We start from the raw sequence: 23756 nt of genomic DNA on the forward strand, positions 1-23756 counted from the left end.
CTACGGTTGTTCAGGTGTTTGGCCACTAGGAGGCAATAAAATGTAGATTAAAATGCCCTCAGCTGTCAGGCAGCAAGCAATCATCTATGCAGATCTTTAGGTATGGGGAAATACCCTTAGCCATTTCTAGCAGGCAAGCCTTAAGGTTCCATCAACATTTTTTTTTAATATACTTTTATTGATTTCAGAGAGGAAGGGAGAGGGAGAGAGATATAGAAACATCAATGATGAGAAAGAATCATTGATCGGCTTCCTCCTGCCCACCCCCCACTGGGGATTGAGCCTGCAACCCAGGCATGTGCCCCTGACCAGAATCGAACCTGGGACCCTTCAGTCCTCAGGCCGGCGCTCTATCCACTGAGCAAACTGGCTAGGGCTCCATCAACCTTTTGATGAAACTTCTCGCATTTATGACATGCCTGAATTAGCTTCCGGCATTAATGGAAGTTTAAAAGTCAATAAAGTGGTGGGACAACCTGATGACAGAGCCACGTGGGACCCAGGGGGAGGGTTCTCCACCTCACACTCTGCTGCCTGAAGATTCCACAACGTGCTTCACGGGTTCTATTAAGAAATCAGCTCACCTGTTGGGGGAGGAAACAGATCAAAGTACACTCTTCCAGATCACTATACTCAGAGGACATATTTCACCTTCTGGAATAATCTGCTGCTTCTTGTTTTTCCCCGAGGATCTCTGCAGAGACTGAATGAGAGAACAGCTTTGCAGGTGAGAACAAGGGAGAATCATTGCTCTGGGACCCCTCGTCTCCTTTTGCTTCCCCTCTGTAGGGGAGTGATTCCGAATGCTACTGCTGGGTGTGCATGAAAATTTCTGGTTCATTTGTGTTGAGAATTCTGCAGAGGAAAAGAAAGCACTTCCATTTGAGGAACCTGTATTAGGAACCTAGGGTGTATAGGGTAGTACCCTAGTTCTGAGAGAAATTCTTGACTGACTAAAGTCAGGCTTTTGCTCTGAATTGGTAAATAAATGTGAAAAAAAACCGAGAGTTTTCCGTTGGTAGATAAGTAACAGAAAATGTAACAGCCCCTAGGAAGGAATATGCTGATTCAGGTGACATTTATATAGCACAGTTTGTACAGGTATCATGCAAATGTTATTTTTTTAAATCCTGGGTAACATTCTAAAGGTAGTCAGGTTTTTTCCCCCTTGGATAAATAATGACTAGGAAAATTACATTCCCTGCTTAGAGCTTCAAAAGGACAATGTAGATTCTGGTACCAGGACTATAATTCAGATGAGATCAATTATTAACTGAAGGGCATAAAAATAAATGTAATTTTAATAATCTCAGATGAACAGTCATTTTTCCACCCTTTTTATGTTAATTTAAAGTTCTCCCATATGGCACCATATATATCATAAACTTCATGTGAATGGGTCTTAGAGTAGGAAAATAATGATAAGTCATACCTGATTTACCATGTGCCAGATTCCATGGATTCTCCCCCATTTAAACCACATCACAAATTCTTGTGTAGAAAAAGAGTCACTCAATAGACTTTTTGGATGACAGTGTGGTTAAATGTTGCTTCTACTAATGATAATAATCAACAGGATACTGATTATAATCATTAATTGAGTGTTTACTATGTCCCAGACATTCTTCTAAGAACCTTACATGTACTGATTTATTTAACTCTTCAGTTACTCTGTGGTGCAGGTACTATAGTCATTGTCATTTATAGAGGAGAAAACCAAGGCACAGAGGAATTAAGTAACTTGCCCTATGGCATAGCTTCTAATTTGCAAAGTCAGGCTGGCTTGTCATGAATGGAAACTTAATCTCGAAGGATGGTCATTCATGCTTAGAGAATATATTTCTTAATCTCTGTGGATCATTAATTACTAGAATGCTGGATGATGTAAAAATCAAAATAATATTTTCAGAAATATTTTTTTATTATTGTCTACAGTTTTACATATGTCTTCTCTTTCCCCAATTGATACCTCCCTCCTCCCCAGCCATTCCCATCCCTGGAAAAATAACTTCAGAAAGAGGCACCTATGCTTTTTGCCAGACTTATCCTTCCTTAGAGTTGGTGAGGAGTTGAGTGAATGGGGCACCAATGCAATTACTAGGATAAAGGCCAGACCATTAGCTAGAACTGCCTACTGTGTCTTCTTTATGCCTTTGTACTAATATGTATTCCAGCACTTCTCATTCCTTGATGTTTCTTTTTTTTTAATATATTTTATTGATTTTTTACAGAGAGGAAGGGAGAGAGATAGAGAGTTAGAAACATCGATGAGAGAGAAACATCGATCAGCTGCCTCCTGCACATCTCCTACTGGGGATGTGCCCGCAACCCAGGTACATGCCCTTGACCGGAATCGAACCTGGGACCTTTCAGTCCGCAGGCTGACGCTCTATCCACTTTCGGCTCCTTGATGTTTCTTGATCCCCTCTTTAGGATAAGGTGCCTGCCAAGATGTTCCAATTACAAGACCCACGAATGCTGCAGATGCTAGAGAAATCCTTGAGGAAATTCCTCCCTGAGTCCCTAAAGGTGAGAGTGGAATCTTCTAGGGAAAAAAGGACAAGCGTCTGTCTGTGGAAAATGTGGGAAAGAGAATTAGCATTCACTGAGCCCCTGTTCTGTGCCAGGCACTCACTCATCTTGCACCTCACATAGTTCACATCATCTTGCTGCCAGACAGGTATATTATATCCATATAACCAAAGAGGATCTGGAGGCTCAGTTATATGGCTTGACCAAGACCACACAAGTAGTGAGTGGCAACGCTATGATTTGAACGCGCTATGATCTTTGCTATGTGATGACCCAAAACCATTCATTCCCTTCGGCCCTTCTAAGAACTATGTCAGATAGCAATGCAAGTGTTTCCAGAATTGCAAAGTTGGCTGTAACTAACTCATTAGTGTTCTAATCATTCTTTCTAAAAATCAAATGAGTAGTGAAACATTAACCATTATGATTCTTCTTTGCAATTAATAACAGATCAGGTTCTATTTTGTCAAACACAGATGAATTAGTTTTAGTTTGGGGTGACACAGACATTTTAGTTTTAGAAATGGATCAATGACCTTGCACCATAGAGAGCTTTGTGTTTTTTGGCAATAGCATATGTTACAAAAGGACTAGAATATTACCAAGGATAAAAAAATGCCATTGCATTCTAACGAAGGTACCTATTTACTAAAACAAAAACAAAAAATGCTAAAATGTATACACTTAACAACAGAGACTCAAAGTACCTGAAGTAAAAACTGATGGAACTGAAAGAAGAAATAGGTAAACCTGCAGATATAATTTTGTTTCTTTTTTTTTTAATTGAAGTTCTTTATTGTTAATATTACATGAGTCTTCTTTTCCCTCACTGACCTCTCCCTGGCCACTCCCACCACCCCCCACAGCACATGCCCTCACCCCTCTACTGTCTGTGTCCATTAGTTATGCTCATAACCCACAGATATAATTTAAGACTCCAACGCTTCTCCCTCAATAATGTTTAGAATAAATATAAAACCTGTAAGGATAGAGAAGAGCTGAACAATACTATGAGCCAACTTAAACTGATTTTTATGGAATACTTTCCTCAACAACAGTAGAATAATATTACTTTTTAAAGCACATTGAACATTTACAAAAAAAGGCCATATTTTTAAGAATTTTAAAAGATTAGAAATTATATCCAGTATGTCCTAAACAATATGGAATTAAACTTAAAATTTAACAAAACCTGAGAAGTATCTGGAAAATATCTACATATTTAGAAATTATACAATACACTTCTAAATAAATCATGCTTTAATGTCCCAGGTAAGTTTTAAAATACTTTATTTGAATGAAAAGGGAAGTACAACATCTGTAAAGTTCTGGGATACAACTAACGCAGTGATAAGTGGAAATATATAGCATTTAGTGCTTGTGCTATAAGAGAATAATGGTCTCAAATCAATCTTTCAAGTTTTCACCTTAAAAACTAGCAAAAGGAGAGTAAATTAACACCAAAGCAAATAGAATTAAAGAAATTATAAAAGATAAGAGTGAAATCAATGAATGTGGGGAGAGAAGAGCAATTAAGAAAATCAATGACTTCAAAATTTTGTTCTTTGAGAAGATTAATAAAAAAACTGACCAAGAAATTAAGAAAGAAGACAATTTACCCACATAAAGAATGAAATAGGGGACACTACTACAAACCCAATAGACATTATAAGGATATATAATGACATACTATTATCAGAACTAGGCCCATAATTTTTACAATTTATGGCCTATGAAAAGCACAAATTACCTATCACTGACTTATCACTTAATATGGGAATCTTTTGTAGACTAAGCCACAGGCACTTAGTATAAATCTAAATCACTGATTGTTCTGTCTAACATAGGATAGGGTAACTGTGGAGAAGGCAGGATCTAGAGTCAGACTGTTGTGATTCCACAATTTACTGTTTCAGGGAAACATTGCAGAAGTCAAACATCTATGATTCTCAGTGTTCTTGGATGTAAAATGAGTAAAACCAGAAAGTCTATACTTTTTGATAGCTGTTTCTCAATCTTTACCAGGGTTACCAAATAAAACATGATAAAATTAATATCCAACTCTTCTTGAAGAGTTACTATCAGGAGTTACAGCAACTATTTTACATAAACTCAAAGGTCTTACTTGAATCATACTGCCTCTCAATTAATTCCAAGGCTTGAACCAGATTACAAACCTAGACCCCTTGAATGAAGGGAAAAGTGGGTGCCCTTGAAAAAGAAATCACTACACTGTCAAAAATATGACCATTGTGTGCCACATCCAGCATGGCAAGAATTCAAGATCTGGAGAAGGGGCCACGCACAAATGAAAACACTAGACAAGAAATATGAATTTAGAAGGCATGGGGGCCAGGCAGAAACTTCCCTCTAGAGGAGAAGCTCCCCAAAGCCCTGGACCTGTTAGCTTTTATTAAATTTTAGATACACATCTTGCCCTCAGTTAGGCATGGCAATCTGGTAGCAAACAGACTATCTCAAAGGTCAGTAAATATTAGTAAAGATTTAGTTTGAGACTATTGGTCAGGAAATTGCTTCGAGCCACCACTCTCTAGGCAGAACAATCAGTGCATAGGTTTAGGCCTTGCTAAAACTCAAGGTTCATCAGCCTTCCAAGTTCCTTGTTGCACTTTCATGATAGTGTTTGACAGTGGATGGTTTCCTGCAATTGTGCCCTGGCTGGGTGGCTCAGTTGCCTGGAGCATTGTCTCATACACCAAAAGGTTGCAGGATCAATTCCCTATCAGGGCACACACACAAGTTGAAAGTTAAATCCCCATTCCGGGTGTGTACAGGAGGCAACTGATCACTGTTACTTCTCACATCCATGTTTCTCTCTCCCTTCCTCTCTCTATAAAATCAACAAACACATATCCTCTGGTATGGACTTAAAAAAAAGGAAAGAAAATATGATAATTGTATAGTGTGTACTAGAGGCCCAGTGCACAAAATTCATGCATGGGGGGTGGTCCTTTCAGCCCAGCCTGCACCCTCTCTAATCTGGGACCCCTTGGGGGATGTCCGACTGCCTGTTTACGCCTGATCCTGGCAATCGGGCCTAAACCGGCAGTTGGACATCCCTCTCACAATCCAGGACTGCCAGCTCCTAATTGCTCACCTGCCTGCCTGCCTAATTGCCCCTAACTGGCCCCCCTGCCAGCCTGATCACCCCTAACCGCCTCTGCCTGCTGACCTGATCACCCCTAACTGCCCCCCTGCCAACCTGGCCGCCCCCAACTGCCCCCAACCGCTGGCCTGGTTGCCCCTAACTGTCTCCCCCACTGGCCTGGTTGCCCCTAACAGCCCTCCCCCACCAGCCTGGTCACCCCTAATTGCCCCCCTCTGTGGGCCTGATTGCCCCTCACTGACCCCCTGCTGGCCTGGTAGCCACCAACTACCTCCCCTGCTAGCCTGGTCGCTACCAACTGCCCCCCCCCCAGCTTGGTCGCAGCTGATGGCCTTCCCTGCATGCCTGGTCGCCCCTCACTGCCCCCTCTGCCAGCCTTGTTGCCCCACACAGCCTACTGCTCAGCCGTTTGGCCATCACTGACTAACCCCTCGGCCAGCCTGGTCGCTCCACAGAGCCTGCTGTTCAGTTGTTTGGTCATTCCTCATTAACCCCCTTGCCGGCCTGGTCGCCCTACGCAGCCTGCTGCTCAGTCATTTGGTCGTCACTCACTAACCCCCCTGCTGGCCTTGTCGTCCCACTCAGCCTGTTTGGTCATTTGTTTGGTTGTTTCAGATGTGACGGACCCTGGCTCTTTATATATATACTAGAGGCCTGGTACATGAAATTCGTGCGGGGCGGGGGTGGGGTGTGTCCCTCAGCCCAACCTGCAAGAGATGTCTGACTGCCTCTTGCAATCAGGGACCGCTGGCTCCTAACCACTCGCCTGCCTGCCTGCCTGATTGCCTCTAACCGCTCTGCCTGCCTGCCTGATCACCCCTAACCCCTCCGCCTGCCTGTCTGATTGCCCCTAACTGCTCCCCTGCTGGCCTGATCGCCCCTAACTGCCTCTGCCTCACCCTGCACCCGGGACTCAGGATTCCCTCCTCTGGCTGGCCATAGGCACCCAGGACCCAGGCCAGCTTCTCCTGGGCTGGCCGAAGGTGCCTGGGACTGTGGGGCAGACGGCTTGTCCTTCTCCCGGGCCGCAGCCTGGCTGGTCCCCATTCCTCTCTCTTGAGCTCAATTTTGCCTGGCTGGTCCCATTCCTCTCTCCCCAGTGTTGAGCGTCTCAGCAGTTATGGTGTGGTGGCGTGAGGGCGTGATGATATGAGGGCATGATGACCATTTGCATATTAGCTCTTTATTATATAGGATAGATGTGTGTGTGGAAGAAGATAGATGTTAAACAAATATAAATTAGGTAATTTCATTATTCAAAAATTGGGTGTGACTATGAAAATAAGTGGAATAAAATGAAAAAATATGTCACAAAATTCTACAGTGTGATAGTGAATGATTTTTAATTTATTTGATATATCTAGATATTTGACTATATAATTATCCTCAGGGCTCAACCCAAAAATCTATTTCTATTGGAGTAATAAAGTAGGACCTGAAGACTGTTTGAAGTAAGTGCCCTACCAGTTACTTATCCTGATTTCATAGAAATAATCTTTATCCTGGTAAAAGAGGGCACTGGTCATCCCTTCCTAATAAGCTGACCCTCACTTTCTCATGATGCTACAGGTTTATGGGACTGTCTTCCACATGAACCAAGGAAACATGTTCAAGCTAAAGGCCCTGGTGGACAAGTGGCCTGATTTTAATACAGTAGTTGTCCGCCCTCCAGAGCAGGTAAGGTGCCACATGTGAAATGCATGCACTTCTGTTTGCTATACTAGCATGTGTCTACAATGCACATGGCAATGTAGACCCAGGGGACAGAGAAATAAATCACAATGCTGTTGAAAAGGTCCTTGTCCTCAAGGAGTTTACAGCCTGAAGGAAAATATAGGTAAGCAAATAAATGACAATATGGTGTGAAAATGTATGAAAACACTCATGAACATACAAGTAACAGAAGCAGCACTGGCTAAGAAGTGATTCAAGCCTAGATGTCAGGGTATGGAGGGAGACGAAAGGAATCTTCCTGGTAACCATTTCACCCAAACTGGATTTTGAAGATAAATAGGTTTTTGACAGCTTGACAAGAACAGAAGGTACATTCTAAGCAGAGAAAATAACACTGAAAAATAGGTTAGTTAAATATGAAGAATGTTAGGGAAATATAAAGAAAAAATTGCAATGCCTGCATTTGGCGATGCATTTTCAGTACCAGTTTTTAAACAATATCTCAAACTCATATATGACAATCCTATAGCTAACATCATACTAAACAGGAAAATCTGGAAGCTTTTCCTTTAAAATCAGAAATAAGACAAAAATGTCCACTTTCACCACTCTTACTCAACATGGTACTAGAAGTCCTGGCTACAGCAATCAGGCACAAAAAATAAATAAATAAAAATAAAGGAGAAGAAGAAATATATGGATCCAAATTAGAAAGGAAGAAGTATAATTGTCATTATTTGCAGACGACATTATACTTTATATAGAAAACCCTAAATATTTTTTTAAATTTAAATTCTTTATTGTTTAAAATATTACATAAATCTCATTTTGCCCCATTGACCTCTCCCTGCCCAATCCCACTGCCTAGTAATGCCCTCGCATCCCCCACCCCCATCTGTGTCCATTGGTTATGCTCATACAAGTCCTTTGGTCTATCTCTTACCCCCTCACCCCGCCCCCCACCCATCTTCCCTCATAGGTTGGATAGTCTGTTCAATGCTTCTATGACTCTGGTTCTATTTTTGTTCATCAGTTTATGTTGTTCATTATATTCCACAAATGAGTGAGATCATGTGATATTTATTGTTCTCTGCCTGGCTTATTTCGCTTAGCATAATATCCTCCAGTTCCATCCATGCTATTGCAAATGGTAAGAATTCCTTCTTTTTTACAGCAGCGTAGTATTTACAGGGAACTCATACAACTTAACAAAAGGAAGATAAGCAATCCAATCAAAAAAATGGGCCACAGACCTAAGTAGACACTTTTCAAAAGAAGACATACAGAAGGCCAAGAGACATATGAAAACATGCTCAAAGTCACTAATTATCCAAGAGATGCAAATCAAAACAACAATGAGGTACCATCTGACACCTGTCAGAATGGCTATCATCAACAAATCAACAAATGACAAGTACTGGCGAGAATGCGGAGAAAAAGGAATGCTCTTGCACTGCTGGTGGAAATGTAGACTGCTGCAGCCACTGTGGAGAACAGTATGGCATTTCCTCAAAAATTAAAAATGGAACTGCCATTTGACCCAGTGATCCCACTTCTAGGAATATATCTCAAGAAATCAGAAACACCAATCAGAAAGGATATATGCATCCCTATGTTCATAGCAGCACAGTTTACCATAGCTAAGATTTGGAAACATCCTAAGTGTCCATCAGCAGATGAGTGATAAGAAAACGGTGGTACATCTTCACAATGGAATACTACGCTGCTGTAAAAAGGAAATCCTAAACATTTTACACACACACACACACACACACACACACACAGAGACAACTACTAGAACTCTCTCCCTTCTTCTCTCTCTCCAAATTAATAAAAACATATCCTCAGATAAGGAATAAAAATAGATATACATAAAATAAAAATAAATTCAACATGGTCCTGGCATATAAACAAATACATCAATCAAAGGAACAGAATAGAGAGCCCAGAAATAAAACTCAACACATACACAAAAAGACCAATCTGATTTTAAAAAAAGTGGGGGAGGGGACAGCAGGCCTGACTAGACACTTCTCCAAAGATGGCATACAGATGGCCAATAGACATATAAAAAATGTGCAATGTCACTAACCATTAGAGAAATGCAAATTAAAACCATAATGACATATCACCTCATACCTGTCAGGATGTCTCATCAATAAATCAGCAAACAACAAGTGTTGGCAAGTATGTGGAGCAAAGGGAATCATTTGGTGGGAATGCAAATTGGTGCAGCCATTATGGAAAATTGTATGAAGTTTCCTCAAAAAATTAAAAATGGAACTAAGCAGAGAAAATAACACTGAAAAATAGGTTATTTTTATTACCCAGAGATTCCATTTCTGGGCATATATCTGAAAAAATCCAAATTGCTAATTTCAAACAATACATATGCACTCCTGTTTATTGCAGTGTTATTTGCAATAGCCAAGATATGGAATCAACCCAAGTGCCTATCAATAGATGAGTGGGTATAAAAGTGGTGGTACATATATACAATGGAATATTATTCAGCCATAAAAAATAATGAAATCTTACCATTTGTGACAGCATGGATGGACCTAGAGAGTATTATACTAAGTGCAATAAGTCATAAGTAATTCAGAAGAAGACAAATACCATATGATTTCACTTATATGTGGAAATGAAAGAGCCAAATAGGTGAGCAAACAGTGTATAAACAGACTCATAGATATAGAGAACAGACTGATGGTTGCCAGAGGGGAGGGATGTGTGAGAACTTGGTGGAAAAGGTGAATGTATAGAGAAGTACAGATTAGTAGTCACAAAATAGTCGTGTGGATATAAAGTAAAGCATAGGGAATAGAGTCCATAATATTGTAATAACTATGTTGCTGCCAGGTGGGTAGTGAAAACATCAGGGGACCACTTTGTAAAGGATATGATTACCTAAGCACTATGCTGTACATCTGAAACTAATACAAAATAATACTGAATGTAAACTGCCATCCTATATAATAAAGAGCTAATATGCTCATTAGACCAGAGGGCGGAACGACCTTCCGGAACTACCAGTGGGCAGGGGGCGGAGCTGCAGGGCCAGGAGGCAGCAGGTAGGGCTGCGAGGGCTGAGGCAGCTGGGGCTGTGAAGGCCTACCCTTGCACATATTTCATGCATTGGGCCTCTAGTTAATAAATAAGTTTAAGAAGAGAAAAAATAAAATTACCCAATCTAAGTACTTCATACATTTCATATACAAGTATGTTATAAAGCATATCAGAAAATATAAAGCAAAAACTTATGCATGCAAGAATATATAACTATATAATATCATTTTAATATAAAATATTTACAAATAAAATATAAATGTATAGTGCTTTTCAGAAAATACCAAACTAGACAGCATACAAACTGAAGATATTTAGCTTAGTTGAAATTTAAATATGAAAAAATGTTTATTTTTTAAATTGATCTTAAAAGCATAGATTGTCCTTGTATTAATGCAGTGGATTTCTGTATAACACTTTTTGGCCATTCTACCTTTGTTGAGTTGTTGTTCTCTAACTCCTTCCTTCATTTTCCAATAATTCCATTTCTTATATATTAATTTTGAGAATATACTTTTGAATAAATTTTGCATATCAATTTTGTTGGAAATGCAAATTATTTTTTAAATAATAGTGCATTGTGGCTTGCATTTCAAAGACATTGAGCCTCTATAATTTGTATAGCATTATCATACGTATGTGAGAATGCTAATTTGTTTAGCATTGTTTCCCTCATCTGTGTCAATTTTAATGTTGTCATGTTCATAATCCATTTGTTCTGAGACTCTTTAAAATGGAGTAAGATTTATTCTTGCAATGGAAACTTGCCTTTGATAAGAGTACTTTATTTTTCCCAAGGATTCCAGAATTACAGAAGAATTCTTTCTAAAGCAGTACATGTTTGGTTGATTCAAACTTGTAATGCAAGATATAAATATCCAGTTCAGCAAGTTTTTCTTAATCAGAAATTGAATAATTTAGTAAATATGTAACGTGGTTTTATTATGTAAGCGATACACAGATATTGATAGCATGTTAAGAAAAATATCAATATTGAAGTTTGTAAAGTAGTAAAGTAGTATAATGAAAATCCTAAACTCAGGTATTATAAACAATTTGATTTATCTCACATTACTCAATGAAACAGGAGATGACAGATGACTTTGATCATTATACCAATACCTACCAAATCTATTCCAAGGATCCCAAGGACTGTCAAGAATTCCTTGGCACATCAGACGTCATCAATTGGAAACAACATTTACTGATCCAAAGTAAGTTAAAAATCTGGGATGTGTGTTAGCTGCTGGGACAGCTAATGTCTATACCTGGTGGATCACTTTTCATCCCAAGAATATTCATCTATTACATTTATTCCTTCTACCAAACCCTAGACACTCAACTTGATGTTCATTTCTTGTATCAGCTGCCACCACCTTTTTCTTCAGGGTGGTAGAATTCAAACTGCAAATTATGGGGTTCATATAGGGAAATGTGAGTAAGTAAACTTCTTGTTAGCTGAGGATATATTTTTGCAGTCATATTCTGGATCCCACAGGGTGATTACGTATAAGAGCAGAGCTACCCCTATGGCCTCCATCCCCAGAATAAGAATGATAGCATCTTGTGCCATAAAGCACATCCCAGGTGACAAGGACAACTGTCATGCTTATGATCATACCCTCCAGAGTCAGGCTCCCTAGGGTGGCATCCTTGCTCTGCAGGTTAGTTTCTTTGTGATCTTGAGCAAGTGATGTAACTAGTCCATTATTCAGATTTTTTTGGATATAAAAAGAAATGAGGATATTACAAGTATGTATAACATAGGGTCAATGTAAAGATAAAATGTGGTACTAGACCAATACCTGGGCATGTTGTATGTGCCTATGCAAGCTTGGCTACTATTCTTAACTATCACTTCTCCTTTGATTTCACAGTCATAGAGTCAGGATTTCTAGTATTACCTCTGTTTTGTAGCATTTCACTTGTCTCCTTACTTTACCCCCCTCTAGGTTCACAGTCCAGCCTGGATGAGAAAATACGCAATCTTGCAGCCATAAAACAGGTCAAAGTCAAGCAATCCCAATGCATCCTCTATATGATGCCCAAGACAGCCAGAAGGCTGCTCCCTTCCCTGTCAGAGGCAAACAACTTTACTCTTAAAACTGGCAAGCCCAAATTCATGTGAGTTTGAAAAAAAGATGCTCTCACTACTCACATCTTTCACTACTTTCCTTCCTACATTCACTCTTGCCTCCCTACAATTCATTTCCAGTACTATGTCAAACAGGAGTGGTGAAAGTGGGCATTCCTGTCTTGTTCCTATTCTTAGGCGAAATGGTTTTAGTTTTGGTCCATTGAATATGATGTTGGCTGTAGGTTTTTCAAATAAGGCTTTTATTATGTTGAGGTATGATCCTTCTATTCCCACCTTGCTGAGAGTTTTTATCAAAAATGGGTGTTGGATTTTGTCAAATGCCTTTTCTGCATTGATTGATATGATTATGTGATTTTTGTGTCTCTGTTTGCTTATGTGATATGTCAGGTTTATTGATTTGCGGATATTGTACCATCCTTGCATCCCTGGAATAAATCCCACTTGGTCATGGTGTATGATCTTTCTAATGTAATGCTGCATCCAACTTGTTAAAATTTTGTTGAGTATTTTACCATCCATGTTCATCAGGGATATTGACCTATAATTCTCTTTCTTTGTAGTGTCTTTATCTGGTTTTGGAATTAGGATAATGCTGGCCTCATAAAAGAGGTTGGAAGTGTTCCTTCTTCTTGGATTTTTTGGAATACTTTGAGTAGGATAGGTGTTAGTTCTTCTTTGAATGTTTGGTAAAACTCCCTTGTGAAGCTATCCAAAATAGGGCTTTTGTTTGCTGGAAGATTTTTGATTACTGCTTTTATTTCATTAGTAGTTATTGGCTTATTCAGATTTTCTTCTTCCTTATTCAGTTTTGGAAGACTGTTTTCTATGAATTTTTCCATTTCATGCACATTGTCCAGCTTGTTGGGATATAGTTGTTCATAGTATTTTCTTACCATTCTTTGTATTTCTGTGATGTCAATTGTTACTTCACCACTTGCATTTGTTATTTTATTTATTTGAGTCCTCTCTCTTTGTGTCTTGGTGAGTCTGGCTAAAGGTTCATCAATCTTGTTTATCTTTTGAAAGAACCAGCTCTTGATTTCATTGATTATTTTTGTGGTGTGTGTGTGTGTGTGTGTGTGTGTTTGTGTGTGTGTGTGTGTTCTCTCTATGTCATTTATTTCTACTCTAATCTTCATTACTTTCTTCCTTTTACTTGCTTTGGGGATTTTCTTGTTGTTCTCTTTATAATTCTTTAATGTGTAGGGTTAAATAGTCTATTATTAATTTTTCTGGGTTTTTTTTTTGAGGTAGGCCTATAATGCTATGAACTTCCCTCTCAGAACTGCTTTTACTAAGGATGTTCTTAATATCCCTATTTTATGAAGAAATAAATGGAGACAGAGAGACATTATGTTGCCTGCTAAAGATCGCACAGCTAAGTCAGATTATGCATCCATGCATGCTGGCTATAGATGCATTACCCAGAGATAATTTTGAGGAAAATAAATATAATCCTACACAGTGTGTGTGATATTACAGGCTGTTCATCTCTCTTTTCTAACAGTAATGAAGAGCTGTTTAAACTCTCCTCCCTGGATGTTACCCATGCTACCCTGGTGGATAAATTCTGGCATTTTGGTGGCAATGAGAGAAGCCAGAGATTCATCAAGCGCTGTATTCAGACCTTCCCCTCCTTCTGTCTTCTGGGGCCTGAGGGAAGCCCTGTGTGCTGGAACCTGATGGACCAGACAGGAGAGATACGAATGGGGGCCACCCTGCCTGAGTACTGGGGCCAGGGTCTAATATCCCATACATTGTTTGTCACTACTCAGACTTTGGAGAAACTGGGCTTTCCTGTATATAACCATACAGACAAAGCCAACAGTATCATACAGAAAGCCAGTCATAATCTGCACCATGTCCTCTTGCCCTGTGACTGGAACCAATGGCAATGTGTGCCTCTTTGAAGCAGCCCTGAACACAAGGCAGTGTTGAGTGGGTTTGTCCTACAGCAGGAGAAACATGTGGATGGATGCAAAGAAAAAAGGAATGATGATCAGCAATAAAGCAGTTCATGTTTTGTGAGCTCTGTAGAAGCAGTGTGGGTGGTCAAGAGGACTGACACAGTCCCGGCTCATGAATTTCCCCTGGGTCCAGCAGACCTGGAATAGACAGAACTTGCTGTAGTGAACCCTGATATTGTTCTGTTTCCTACACTTTTGGATCTCAGTGATACTCTTTATTAAACTGCACACTGCCCTAACACTTCTCCTGGTCTCCTATCTCCGTGTGGATTGTTGTTGTCAATGGGGAAATTGGACAGGTACATTGCAAAAAAAAAAAAAAAGAAAGTAGGCCACCTTTATACCCTACACAAGAATAAACTCAAAATGGATCAAAGATCTAAATGTTAGACCTGAAACCACAAAAATCCTAGAAGAAAACATAGGCAGTAATATCTTGGACATTTCTCATAGCATTATATTTTCTGATATATCTCCTAGGGCAAGAGAAACAAAAGAGAAAAGTAAATGTGACTATATAAAACTTAAAAGTTTTGGACAACAAAGGAAACCATCAGCAAAAGGTAAAGACAACCCACTGAATAAGAGAACTTATTTGTGTATACATCTGATAAGAGGTTAATATCCAAAATTTGTAAAGAACTTATAAAACTCAACACCAATCAAACAATCTAGTTAAGAAATAAGCAAAGGACCTGAACAGGCACTTCTCCAAAGAGGACAAGCATGGCCATTAGATATATGAAAAGATACTCAACATTACTAATCACCAGAGAAATGCAAATTAAAACCACAATGGAATATCACCTCACCCCTGTCAGAATGGCTATTATCAATAAATCAACAAATAACACATTTTGGTGAAGATGTGGATAAAGGCAAACCCTTGTGGACTTTTGAAGGGAATGCAGATTAATGCAGCCATTTTGAAAAGCAGTATGGAGTAAGCTCAAAAAATTAAAAATGGAACTGCTTCATGACCCAAGATTTCACTTCCAGGAATTTATCTGAAGAAACCGGAAACATTTATTTTTTAAAATAAATCTTTATTGTTGAAAGTTTTACATATGCCTCATTTTCCCCCCCATTGATACTATCTAGCCCACCACTACCCCCCACCCGAGGCCTTCACCACCCTATTGTCTGTGTCCACAGGTTATGCATATATGCATACAAAATCTTCAGTTGATTACCTCCCACCCACAAACATTCTCCCTTCTTCCCTCCAAGATTCTGCACTCTATTCTATGCTTCCATGTCTCTGGATCCGCTACGTTCATTGGTTTATTTTGTTAATTATATTCCACATATGAGTGAGATCATGTGATACTTGTCTTTCTCTGACTGACTTATTTCACTTAGCATGATACTTTCCAGGTCCCTCCATGCTACCTCAAAGGGTAAGAAATTCTTTTTTTCTACTGCTGCATAGTATTCCATGGTATAAATGCACCATGGCTTTTTTATCCACTCATTAACTGATGGGCATCTACTGATCTTAGTTATTGTAAATTGTGCTACTATGAACATAGGAGTGCATACATTCTCTGAAACACTAATTTGAAAGAATATATGCACCTTTCTTTTTATTATAGCACTATTTACAATAGCCAAGATTTGGAAGCAGCCCAAGTACCCATTAGTAGATGAGTGGATAAAAAAAGCTATGTCACACACAATAGAATACTACTTAGCCATAAAAAAAGAAAGAAATCTTACCTTTTGCAACAGAATGGATGGACCTGGAGAATATTATTGTAAGTAAAATAATTCAATCAGAGAAAACACATATCATAAGATTCCACTTAAAGGTGGATTCTAATGAACAAAATAAACTAACAAACAAAATAGAAACAGACTCATAGCTGTCAGAGGAGAGGCAGTAGGGAGGCTGGGTAAAACAGGTAAAGGAATTAAGCAAAAAAAAAAAGTTTCATAGACAGAAAACAATATAGTTATTCCCAGAAGGAAATGTGGATAGGGGAACCTAGAGAGGGTTAATGGGAGATAAATGATGATGGAAAAAGACATAGAGACACAACGTGGGATAGTGAACACACAATACAATATATAGATACTGTATTTTAGATTTGTACACCAAAAACTTATATAATTTTATTAACTAACATAACCCCAATAAATTCAATAAAAAATTAAATTAAAAATAATAATAATGAATCTTAGCAAATATTTAAGTGGTTAGCACAGTATTGTTATCTATATGCACAATGTTGTACAACAGATCTCTGGAACTTTTTCATCTTGCACAACAGACATACTTTGCCCTTTGAGCAAGTCATTATGCTTCCGCTCCCCAGCTCTCAGTAAGTACCACTCTATCCTCAGCTTCTATGAGCATCATTACTTTAGATACCTCATTTAAATGGAATCATACATTCTTTGTCCTTCTGTGACTGGCTTATTTATTTAGCATAATGTCCTGAAGTTTCACCTATATTGTCACATATGGCAGGATTTTCCTCTTTTTCAAAGACTGAATAATATATATATATCAGTAGACCACATTTTCTTGATCAAGTCATCTGTTGAGAGACACTTAGGTTGCTTCCACTCCTTGGCTATTGTGAATAAGGCTGCAATGAACATGAGAGTGAAGAAAGCTATCCAAGGTCCTGATTTCAACTCCTGTGAATACATTCCCAGAAGTGGGATAGCTGGGTAATAAGATAGGTGTACTTTTTTGTGTGGAATTCTCATATTGATTATAACAGTAGCTACACTATTTTACATTCCTATCATTAGTGCACAAAAGTCCCAATTTCTCCATATCTTTCTCACACTTGTTCGTTTCTGATACCTCAAAACTGAGCACAGGAAGAGTTCAAAACCCTACCAAGTATTATTATTTACTGCTCTTTATATATACAGAAAAAGAGCACGAAAGATGAAAAGTCTGTCCAAGGTCACATCGTAGGTAAGTAATGCAGTCAGGATCTCAATCCTGTTAGTTTGGCCCCGTTGTTCTCTCTCTGAGCCACTATGCTAGGCTGCTTCTATCATCATTGCCAGCACCTCACTCCATTACCCAGGGAAAAACACAGAGATGAAGACTGACACCAGAGCTCCTGAACCCCTTTCCTTGTACCTTATCCCAAAGAATGCAAGAAAATTTACATTCATTACTTCATGTAACACAGCAAGGATAAAAGCACAGAGTCAAGGAAGAGCAGAACAATGCTTGGTTATCTGGTACGAAAGCACTCTTGACAGCTGGGGAAACAACCTGGAGAGGTTGAGAAACTAGTTTAAGATACAAGGCTTGGGGGTAGAGGCCCTGGAATCTTCTGAGTGACTGAGTGCAGGTGATGGCTGAAGGAGAGAGAGGACTAGGAGTCTGACTTCAGGTACTGGGCACAGAAGGATCCCACTCTTTTGCTGTAATCAACTTTAGTGAGAAACAGACACTACTTGGGACTAAGGGGCCCACTCTATTGATAGTGACAGAATAGTTTCATTGGCCTTTGGCTTTAGAGAAAGAGTAATAAATGATCATAATGACTTTAACCCAGGAGATAAGATTGAAAATTAATAGTCTAGGAGGGACGAGACTCCTAGAAAGGGCAGAAAAAATATATGGAAACCTGTGTTGTGCTGATCCATGGACTGAAGGAGCACTTAAGCTCTTCTTTCTCTCTGGACACCAGTTACACCTGTCTCTGCTCCTCTGATTAGAGTTACTCTTGTTGCCTCCACACTGAAACTAATGTGTAAGCAAGGATTAATGTGACGAGGACAAGATAGAGATAGTGTCAAACTTCCCTTGTTAGTTGTTTCACACAGTGGCTTTGATATTCAAAATATCACTTCTATGAATTCCCCTTTCTTTTCTGAGAATGGTAGAGCAAGAGTTAATGTGAGGCAGTGAGCACATTGGAGTGAAGAGTCTCTGGGTTTAAATTCTATCTAATTCAGAGGAGAGAACCAAGATGGCGGCATAGGTTAACGCCGGAGTTTGCTGCTTTGAACAACTACTTCAAAAGTGAAACTAAAACACGGAACGGACATCACGCAGAACCACAGGAACGCCGGCTGAGTGGAAGTCCTACAACTAGGAGGAAAGAGAAACGCATACGGACACTCAGAGGAGGCGCAGTGCTGAAGTCAAATTCTGAGGTGCGGAGTGCGCCGAGCGGGCTGGCGGCGGAGGGCGCGGTTGGCGTTTTCAGTCGGAGGGAGTCGCAGACTCTGAGCTCCAGATACAGGTGAGTCTTTAGGGACCCAGACTCAAACGGGAGAAGCGGGACTGTCTGGCTTCGGTCAGAGCAAGTGCAGCTTTCTCTCCCAGCTTTGCAGCGGGTGCTGGGACTCAGGGAGGCAGAGCCCCTGGGGATAGGACTGAGAGCCGCCATAACTGCTCTCTCCGGCCCACGCTGTTGATCCTGTTCGACCCGCCCTGCCCAAGCCCTGCACAGAGGCATTTGCCGGATAGCCCCAGGCAAAGGCTAGATTAGCACCTCCCTAGAGGACAGAAGTTCTCTCACTGCTGACACAGCTGATTCTCATAGCCGCTTGGCCTGGAGGTCAAACCCTCCCTAGTATTAGCTACAACAATCAAGGTTTAACTATAAGACTGCGAGCAAAGACCACTAGGGGGTGCACCAAGGAAGCATAACAAAATGTGGAGACAAAGAAACAGGACAAAATTGTCAATGGAAGATATAGAGTTCAGAACCACACTTTTAAGGTCTCTCAAGAACTGTTTAGAAGCCGCCGATAAACTTAATGAGATCTACAAGAAAACTAATGAGACCCTCGATGTTATGTTGGGGAACCAACTAGAAATTAAGCATACACGGACTGAAATAACGAATATTATACAGACTCCCGACAGCAGACCAGAGGAGCGCAAGAATCAAGTCAATGATTTGAAATGCGAGGAAGCAAAAAACACCCAACCGGAAAAGCAAAATGAAAAAAGAATCCAAAAATGCGAGGATAGTGTAAGGAGCCTCTGGGACAGCTTCAAGCGTACCAACATCAGAATTATAGGGGTGCCAGAAGATGAGAGAGACCAAGATATTGAAAACCTATTTGAAGAAATAATGACAGAAAACTTCCCCCACCTGGTGAAAGAAATGGACTTACAGGTCCAAGAAGCGCGGAGAACCCCAAACAAAAGGAATCCAAAGAGGACCACACCAAGACACATCATAATTAAAATGCCAAGAGCAAAAGACAAAGAGAGAATCTTAAAAACAGCAAGAGAAAGTAACTCAGTTACCTACAAGGGAATACCCATACAACTGTCAGCTGATTTCTCAACAGAAACTTTGCAGGCCAGAAGGGAGTGGCAAGAAATATTCAAAGTGATGAATACCAAGAACCTACAACCAAGATTACTTTATCCAGCAAAGCTATCATTCAGAATTGAAGGTCAGATAAAGAGCTTCACAGATAAGGAAAAGCTAAAGGAGTTCATCACCACCAAACCAGGATTATATGAAATGCTGAAAAGTATCCTTTAAGAAGAGGAAGAGGAAGAAAAAGGTAAAGATACAAATTATGAACAACAAATATGCATCTATCAACAAGTGAATCTAAGAATCAAGTGAATAAATAATCTGATGAACAGAATGAACTGGTGGTTATAATAGAATCAGGGACATAGAAAGGGAATGGACTGACTATTCTTGGGGGGGAAAGGGGTGTGGGAGATGCGGGAAGAGACTGGACAAAAATCGTGCACCTATGGATGAGGACAGTGGGTGGGGAGTGAGGGAGGAGGGTGGGGCGGGAACTGGGAGGAGGGGAGATATGGGGGGGGGAAAGAGGAACAAATGTAATAATCTGAACAATAAAGATTTAATTAAAAAAAATAAAAATAAATAAAATAAAAACTTTCAAAAAAAATAAATAAATAAATAAATAAATTCTATCTAATTCAGCCATATTGAGCCTCCGTGTTCTTCTTTATAAAAGTGAGACTAAGCCCAGCCAGTATGGCTCCGTGGTTGAGTGTCTACCCATGAACCAGGAGGTAACTGTAAGATTCCCTAGTCAGGGCACAAGCCTAGGTTGTGGGCTTGATCCCTGGTGGGGTGTGTGCAGGAGTCAGCCAATCAATGATTCTCATCATTGATGTTTCTATCTTTCTCTCCCTTTCCCTTTCTCTCTCTCTCTCTCTCAAATCAATTAAAATAACTTTTTTTTTAAAAAAGTGAAACTAAGAAGTGCCTATATTGAGTCATATTTAGGATGCTTATCTGAAGCTTCAGAATGGTCAGTGGAGATGGCAGTGCTTACACTAAAAAAGGAGAGTTCTAACAGTTTTAGTCACTCCATACATGTGATATTCTGTTCTGCATATGTATAAGAAAATAGATCAGATTCTATAAATCAGATAGCATCTATATCTTTACTACAATCTTGCTCTTATTGAAAATGAGAAGAGAAGAAAGTATTGTCTACACAGTCTTACTCTCCTACCAGTATCTGGCCTGGTAGTTTCACACACATTGTAGTGTCATAGCAGGGCCTGTGGGGGCAAAGAGCAACCTGGCATTTGGTGGGGGTAGCTCAGCCTCTGAATCTTGCAGAGCCAGCTCCTTCACCCTGAACCCAGAGAAGAAGGGTTGGATTTCATGAGAGCTGACACCATAAGATTTTGCTTTGTGCACTGTCCACCTTGCAAGCCTCAGCTCAGCAATTTCTGGAGGAGACATACTTAAATGCACTCTGTTAGATCCTGTTGAACTGCCTGCATTAAAATGTAATTGCATTATTGAGAAGTCTTCCATTCTCATTTGTCTCTGGGGACACCTGTGAAGATTGGTGTGGAGACAGCTCCCAGGTAAGAACTTGTGCTTCTCTCCTCCCCGACAAAAGATGGGCATTGATTTTGAAATCCTCTCCACTTAAGTGACACAAATCAAAATGCTCCTATTGTGTTATGTTCAGTAACTCCATATACCAAAGGAAAATACATGTGGCACCTACTCTGTAAAAGCAACCTGTTAGGCACTATGAGCATTTTCTTGCAGGTTTCTGATCTGAACTGATAAATGAATGAGGAGAGTTGGGCACATTCTGGGAGCAGGTGGGTGAGTAAAGCACTTATGTTGGAGACACTGCAAACATCACTACATCTAATCCTCCTGGTTATAACTTTTTTGTTTAAAAGTTTAAAGGTCAATAAAGTGTTGGCACAACCTGATGACAGAGCCACGTCCTTGAACATAGGACCCAGGGGGAGGTTCTCCATCTCACACTCTGCTGCCTGAAGATTCCACAGCGTGCTTCACGGGTTCTATTAAGAACCTCAACTCACCTGTTGGGGGAGGAATCAGATCAAAGTACACTTTTCAAGATCACTATACTCAGAGGACATATTTCAACTTCTGGAATAATCTGCTGCTTCTTGTCTTTCCCCGAGGATCTCTGCAGAGACTGAATGAGAGAACAGCTTTGCAGGTGAGAACAAGGGAGAATCATTGCTCTGGGACCCCTCGTCTCCTTTTGCTTCCCCTCTGTAGGGGAGTGATTCCGAATGCTACTGCTGGGTGTGCATGAAAATTTCTGGTTCATTTGTGTTGAGCATTCTGCAGGGGAAAAGAAAGCATTTCCATTTGAGGAACCTGTATTAGGAACCTAGGGTGTATAGGGCAGTACCCTAGTTCTGTGAGAAATTCTTGACTGACTAAAGTCAGGCTTTTGCTTTGGATTGGTAAATAAATGTGAGAAGAATTGGGAACTTGCTATTGGTTGCGCAGAAAATGTAACAGCCCTTGGGAAGGAATATGCTGATTCAGGTGACATTTATATAGCAGTTTGTAGACATACTATACAAACGTTATCTTCTTTAATCCTTGGTAACATTCTAAGATAATCAGCTTTTTTTCCCTTGGATAAATAATGACTAGGAAAATTAATTTCCCTGCTTAACATTTCAAAAGGAGAAGGTATAGTCTAGTGCAAGGATTAAAATGCAGATGAGATTAATTGCTAACTTAAAATCATAGATAATAAATGTAATGTTAGTAATCTCAGCTGAACTGTAATTTTCCTAACTTTTTCATGTTCATTTTAAGACTCTCCTATTTGGCACCATAAATATCATAACTTTCATGTGAATGGGTCTTAGAGTAGTAAAATAATGATGGCCATTCCTTATGTAAATTATCTTTATAAAGAGAAACAAATTGTGTGCGGTACTTTCCCATCTGTTAATATTAATTCACAAAAGTTCATGGACATCAAAAGTAGAACAAGGGTGAACCTTAAATGGTCATTAAAGTAGGTAGATAAATGAATCTAGACAGCAGTGACTTTCTCCTGATATCTACAGGGGTTTGCAAATCCAAGTTTTAACACAATTGGAGCCTCATAAGAATACTTTTCTCCATAGTTCCTAACAGAGAGAGTTAGCCTATACTTCCCAGGAATATGGCAACTAACACCATCCTCCTCCCCAGTTCTCCCGTGAGAACCCTATAAACTTCCACTTAGAAGTAATGGCTCCCTCTTGTAAAATCTCATAGAGTTTAGGCAAAACTCTTGATTTTCCTTGTCCACCATTTTTAGTCAGCATGCTTGATCCAATCACCTTGAGAATCCCAGTTTGATGCAGTAAATCAAAACAGACAAATGCTCTTCATATTATGTAGTAATATACACTACATACACCTCACCCTTAGGTTTAAGGACGGGATAAGGTTCAAGAAGAGGTAAGGATTGGGGATACGCTAAGTTAATCAGTTTTTAATATAATTTAATTATAAAATTGAAAAGAAAAGTTATTTCTGTTTCAGACCACATCAAAATGTCCCCCATAAAAAAGGCTGTATCAAAATGTCATCAAATCCACAGCACATATATGAAGTAATTTAGGGGCATTTTCTTTAGTTATGTACCTGTTTTATTTCCTTTATTAGTTTGTGAGTTCTTAAAAGGTAGTTTGTTCAAGTGTCTTCTAAGCTCACAGTTGCTCAGATTATTGATCAGAGTTGTGTGTTTCAGTCAGGGTTCAAAGAGAAGCAGAAGTAGATGTGTCACAGGATTCAGCCGTCTGCACTTCTGTGTGGTAGTTCAGCAATTTTGGTAGGCTGTTTCTTCCCATATGCTGCTGAAGACTGAATTACTAGAAGAGGTAGTTGGGAAAGAGAAATTAATTTAAAGTGGAAGAGAATAAGAACAAGCTAAACCCACAGCACAAGCTGGCCCTCACAGGAACAGAAACCTCATCAATTCTTGCTGACTTTGACCTTTGGAGAATGGGTACCCTGCAGAAGCCAGGCTTCTTCATTAGGGAGCTGAACACTATGCAGCTGAT

At 39.7% G+C, this 23756-nt stretch overlaps 2 protein-coding genes across 6 annotated transcripts in view; both read left to right on the forward strand.

The window, feature by feature from the left end:
* Positions 1 to 580: 580 nt before the first annotated feature.
* On the forward strand, positions 581 to 14794 carry LOC132241126 (glycine N-phenylacetyltransferase-like). The gene is made up of 6 exons (XM_059709261.1): positions 581 to 727; positions 2434 to 2529; positions 7229 to 7336; positions 11490 to 11616; positions 12355 to 12526; positions 14008 to 14794. Exons 2-6 carry the CDS (start codon positions 2452 to 2454, stop codon positions 14408 to 14410), a joined length of 888 nt encoding a protein of 295 aa, XP_059565244.1. The 5' UTR covers positions 581 to 727; positions 2434 to 2451; the 3' UTR covers positions 14411 to 14794.
* A 6817-nt stretch (positions 14795 to 21611) lies between these two features.
* LOC132241127 (glycine N-acyltransferase-like) overlaps positions 21612 to 23756 on the forward strand; it is a 53906-nt gene continuing 51761 nt past the window's right edge. For all 5 annotated transcript variants that reach the window (XR_009454455.1, XM_059709265.1, XM_059709264.1 and 2 more), the window contains exon 1: positions 21612 to 21898. The gene's annotated coding sequence lies outside the window, so the exon portion shown is untranslated. The remainder of the gene's footprint in view (positions 21899 to 23756) is intronic.

The sequence above is a fragment of the Myotis daubentonii genome, chromosome 9 (genome assembly GCF_963259705.1).
Source record: "Myotis daubentonii chromosome 9, mMyoDau2.1, whole genome shotgun sequence".
NCBI classification, from domain to species: Eukaryota; Metazoa; Chordata; class Mammalia; order Chiroptera; family Vespertilionidae; genus Myotis; species Myotis daubentonii.

Bases quoted from the DNA above. Each gene is read 5' to 3' on its own strand.
- LOC132241126 (XM_059709261.1), top strand. From the start codon at position 2,452: ATGTTCCAATTACAAGACCCACGAATGCTGCAGATGCTAGAGAAATCC. The intron at 7,337-11,489 runs GTAAGGTGCCAC...TCAATGAAACAG, and splicing joins TTGTCCGCCCTCCAGAGCAG to GAGATGACAGATGACTTTGA. The intron at 12,527-14,007 runs GTGAGTTTGAAA...CTTTTCTAACAG, and splicing joins ACTGGCAAGCCCAAATTCAT to TAATGAAGAGCTGTTTAAAC.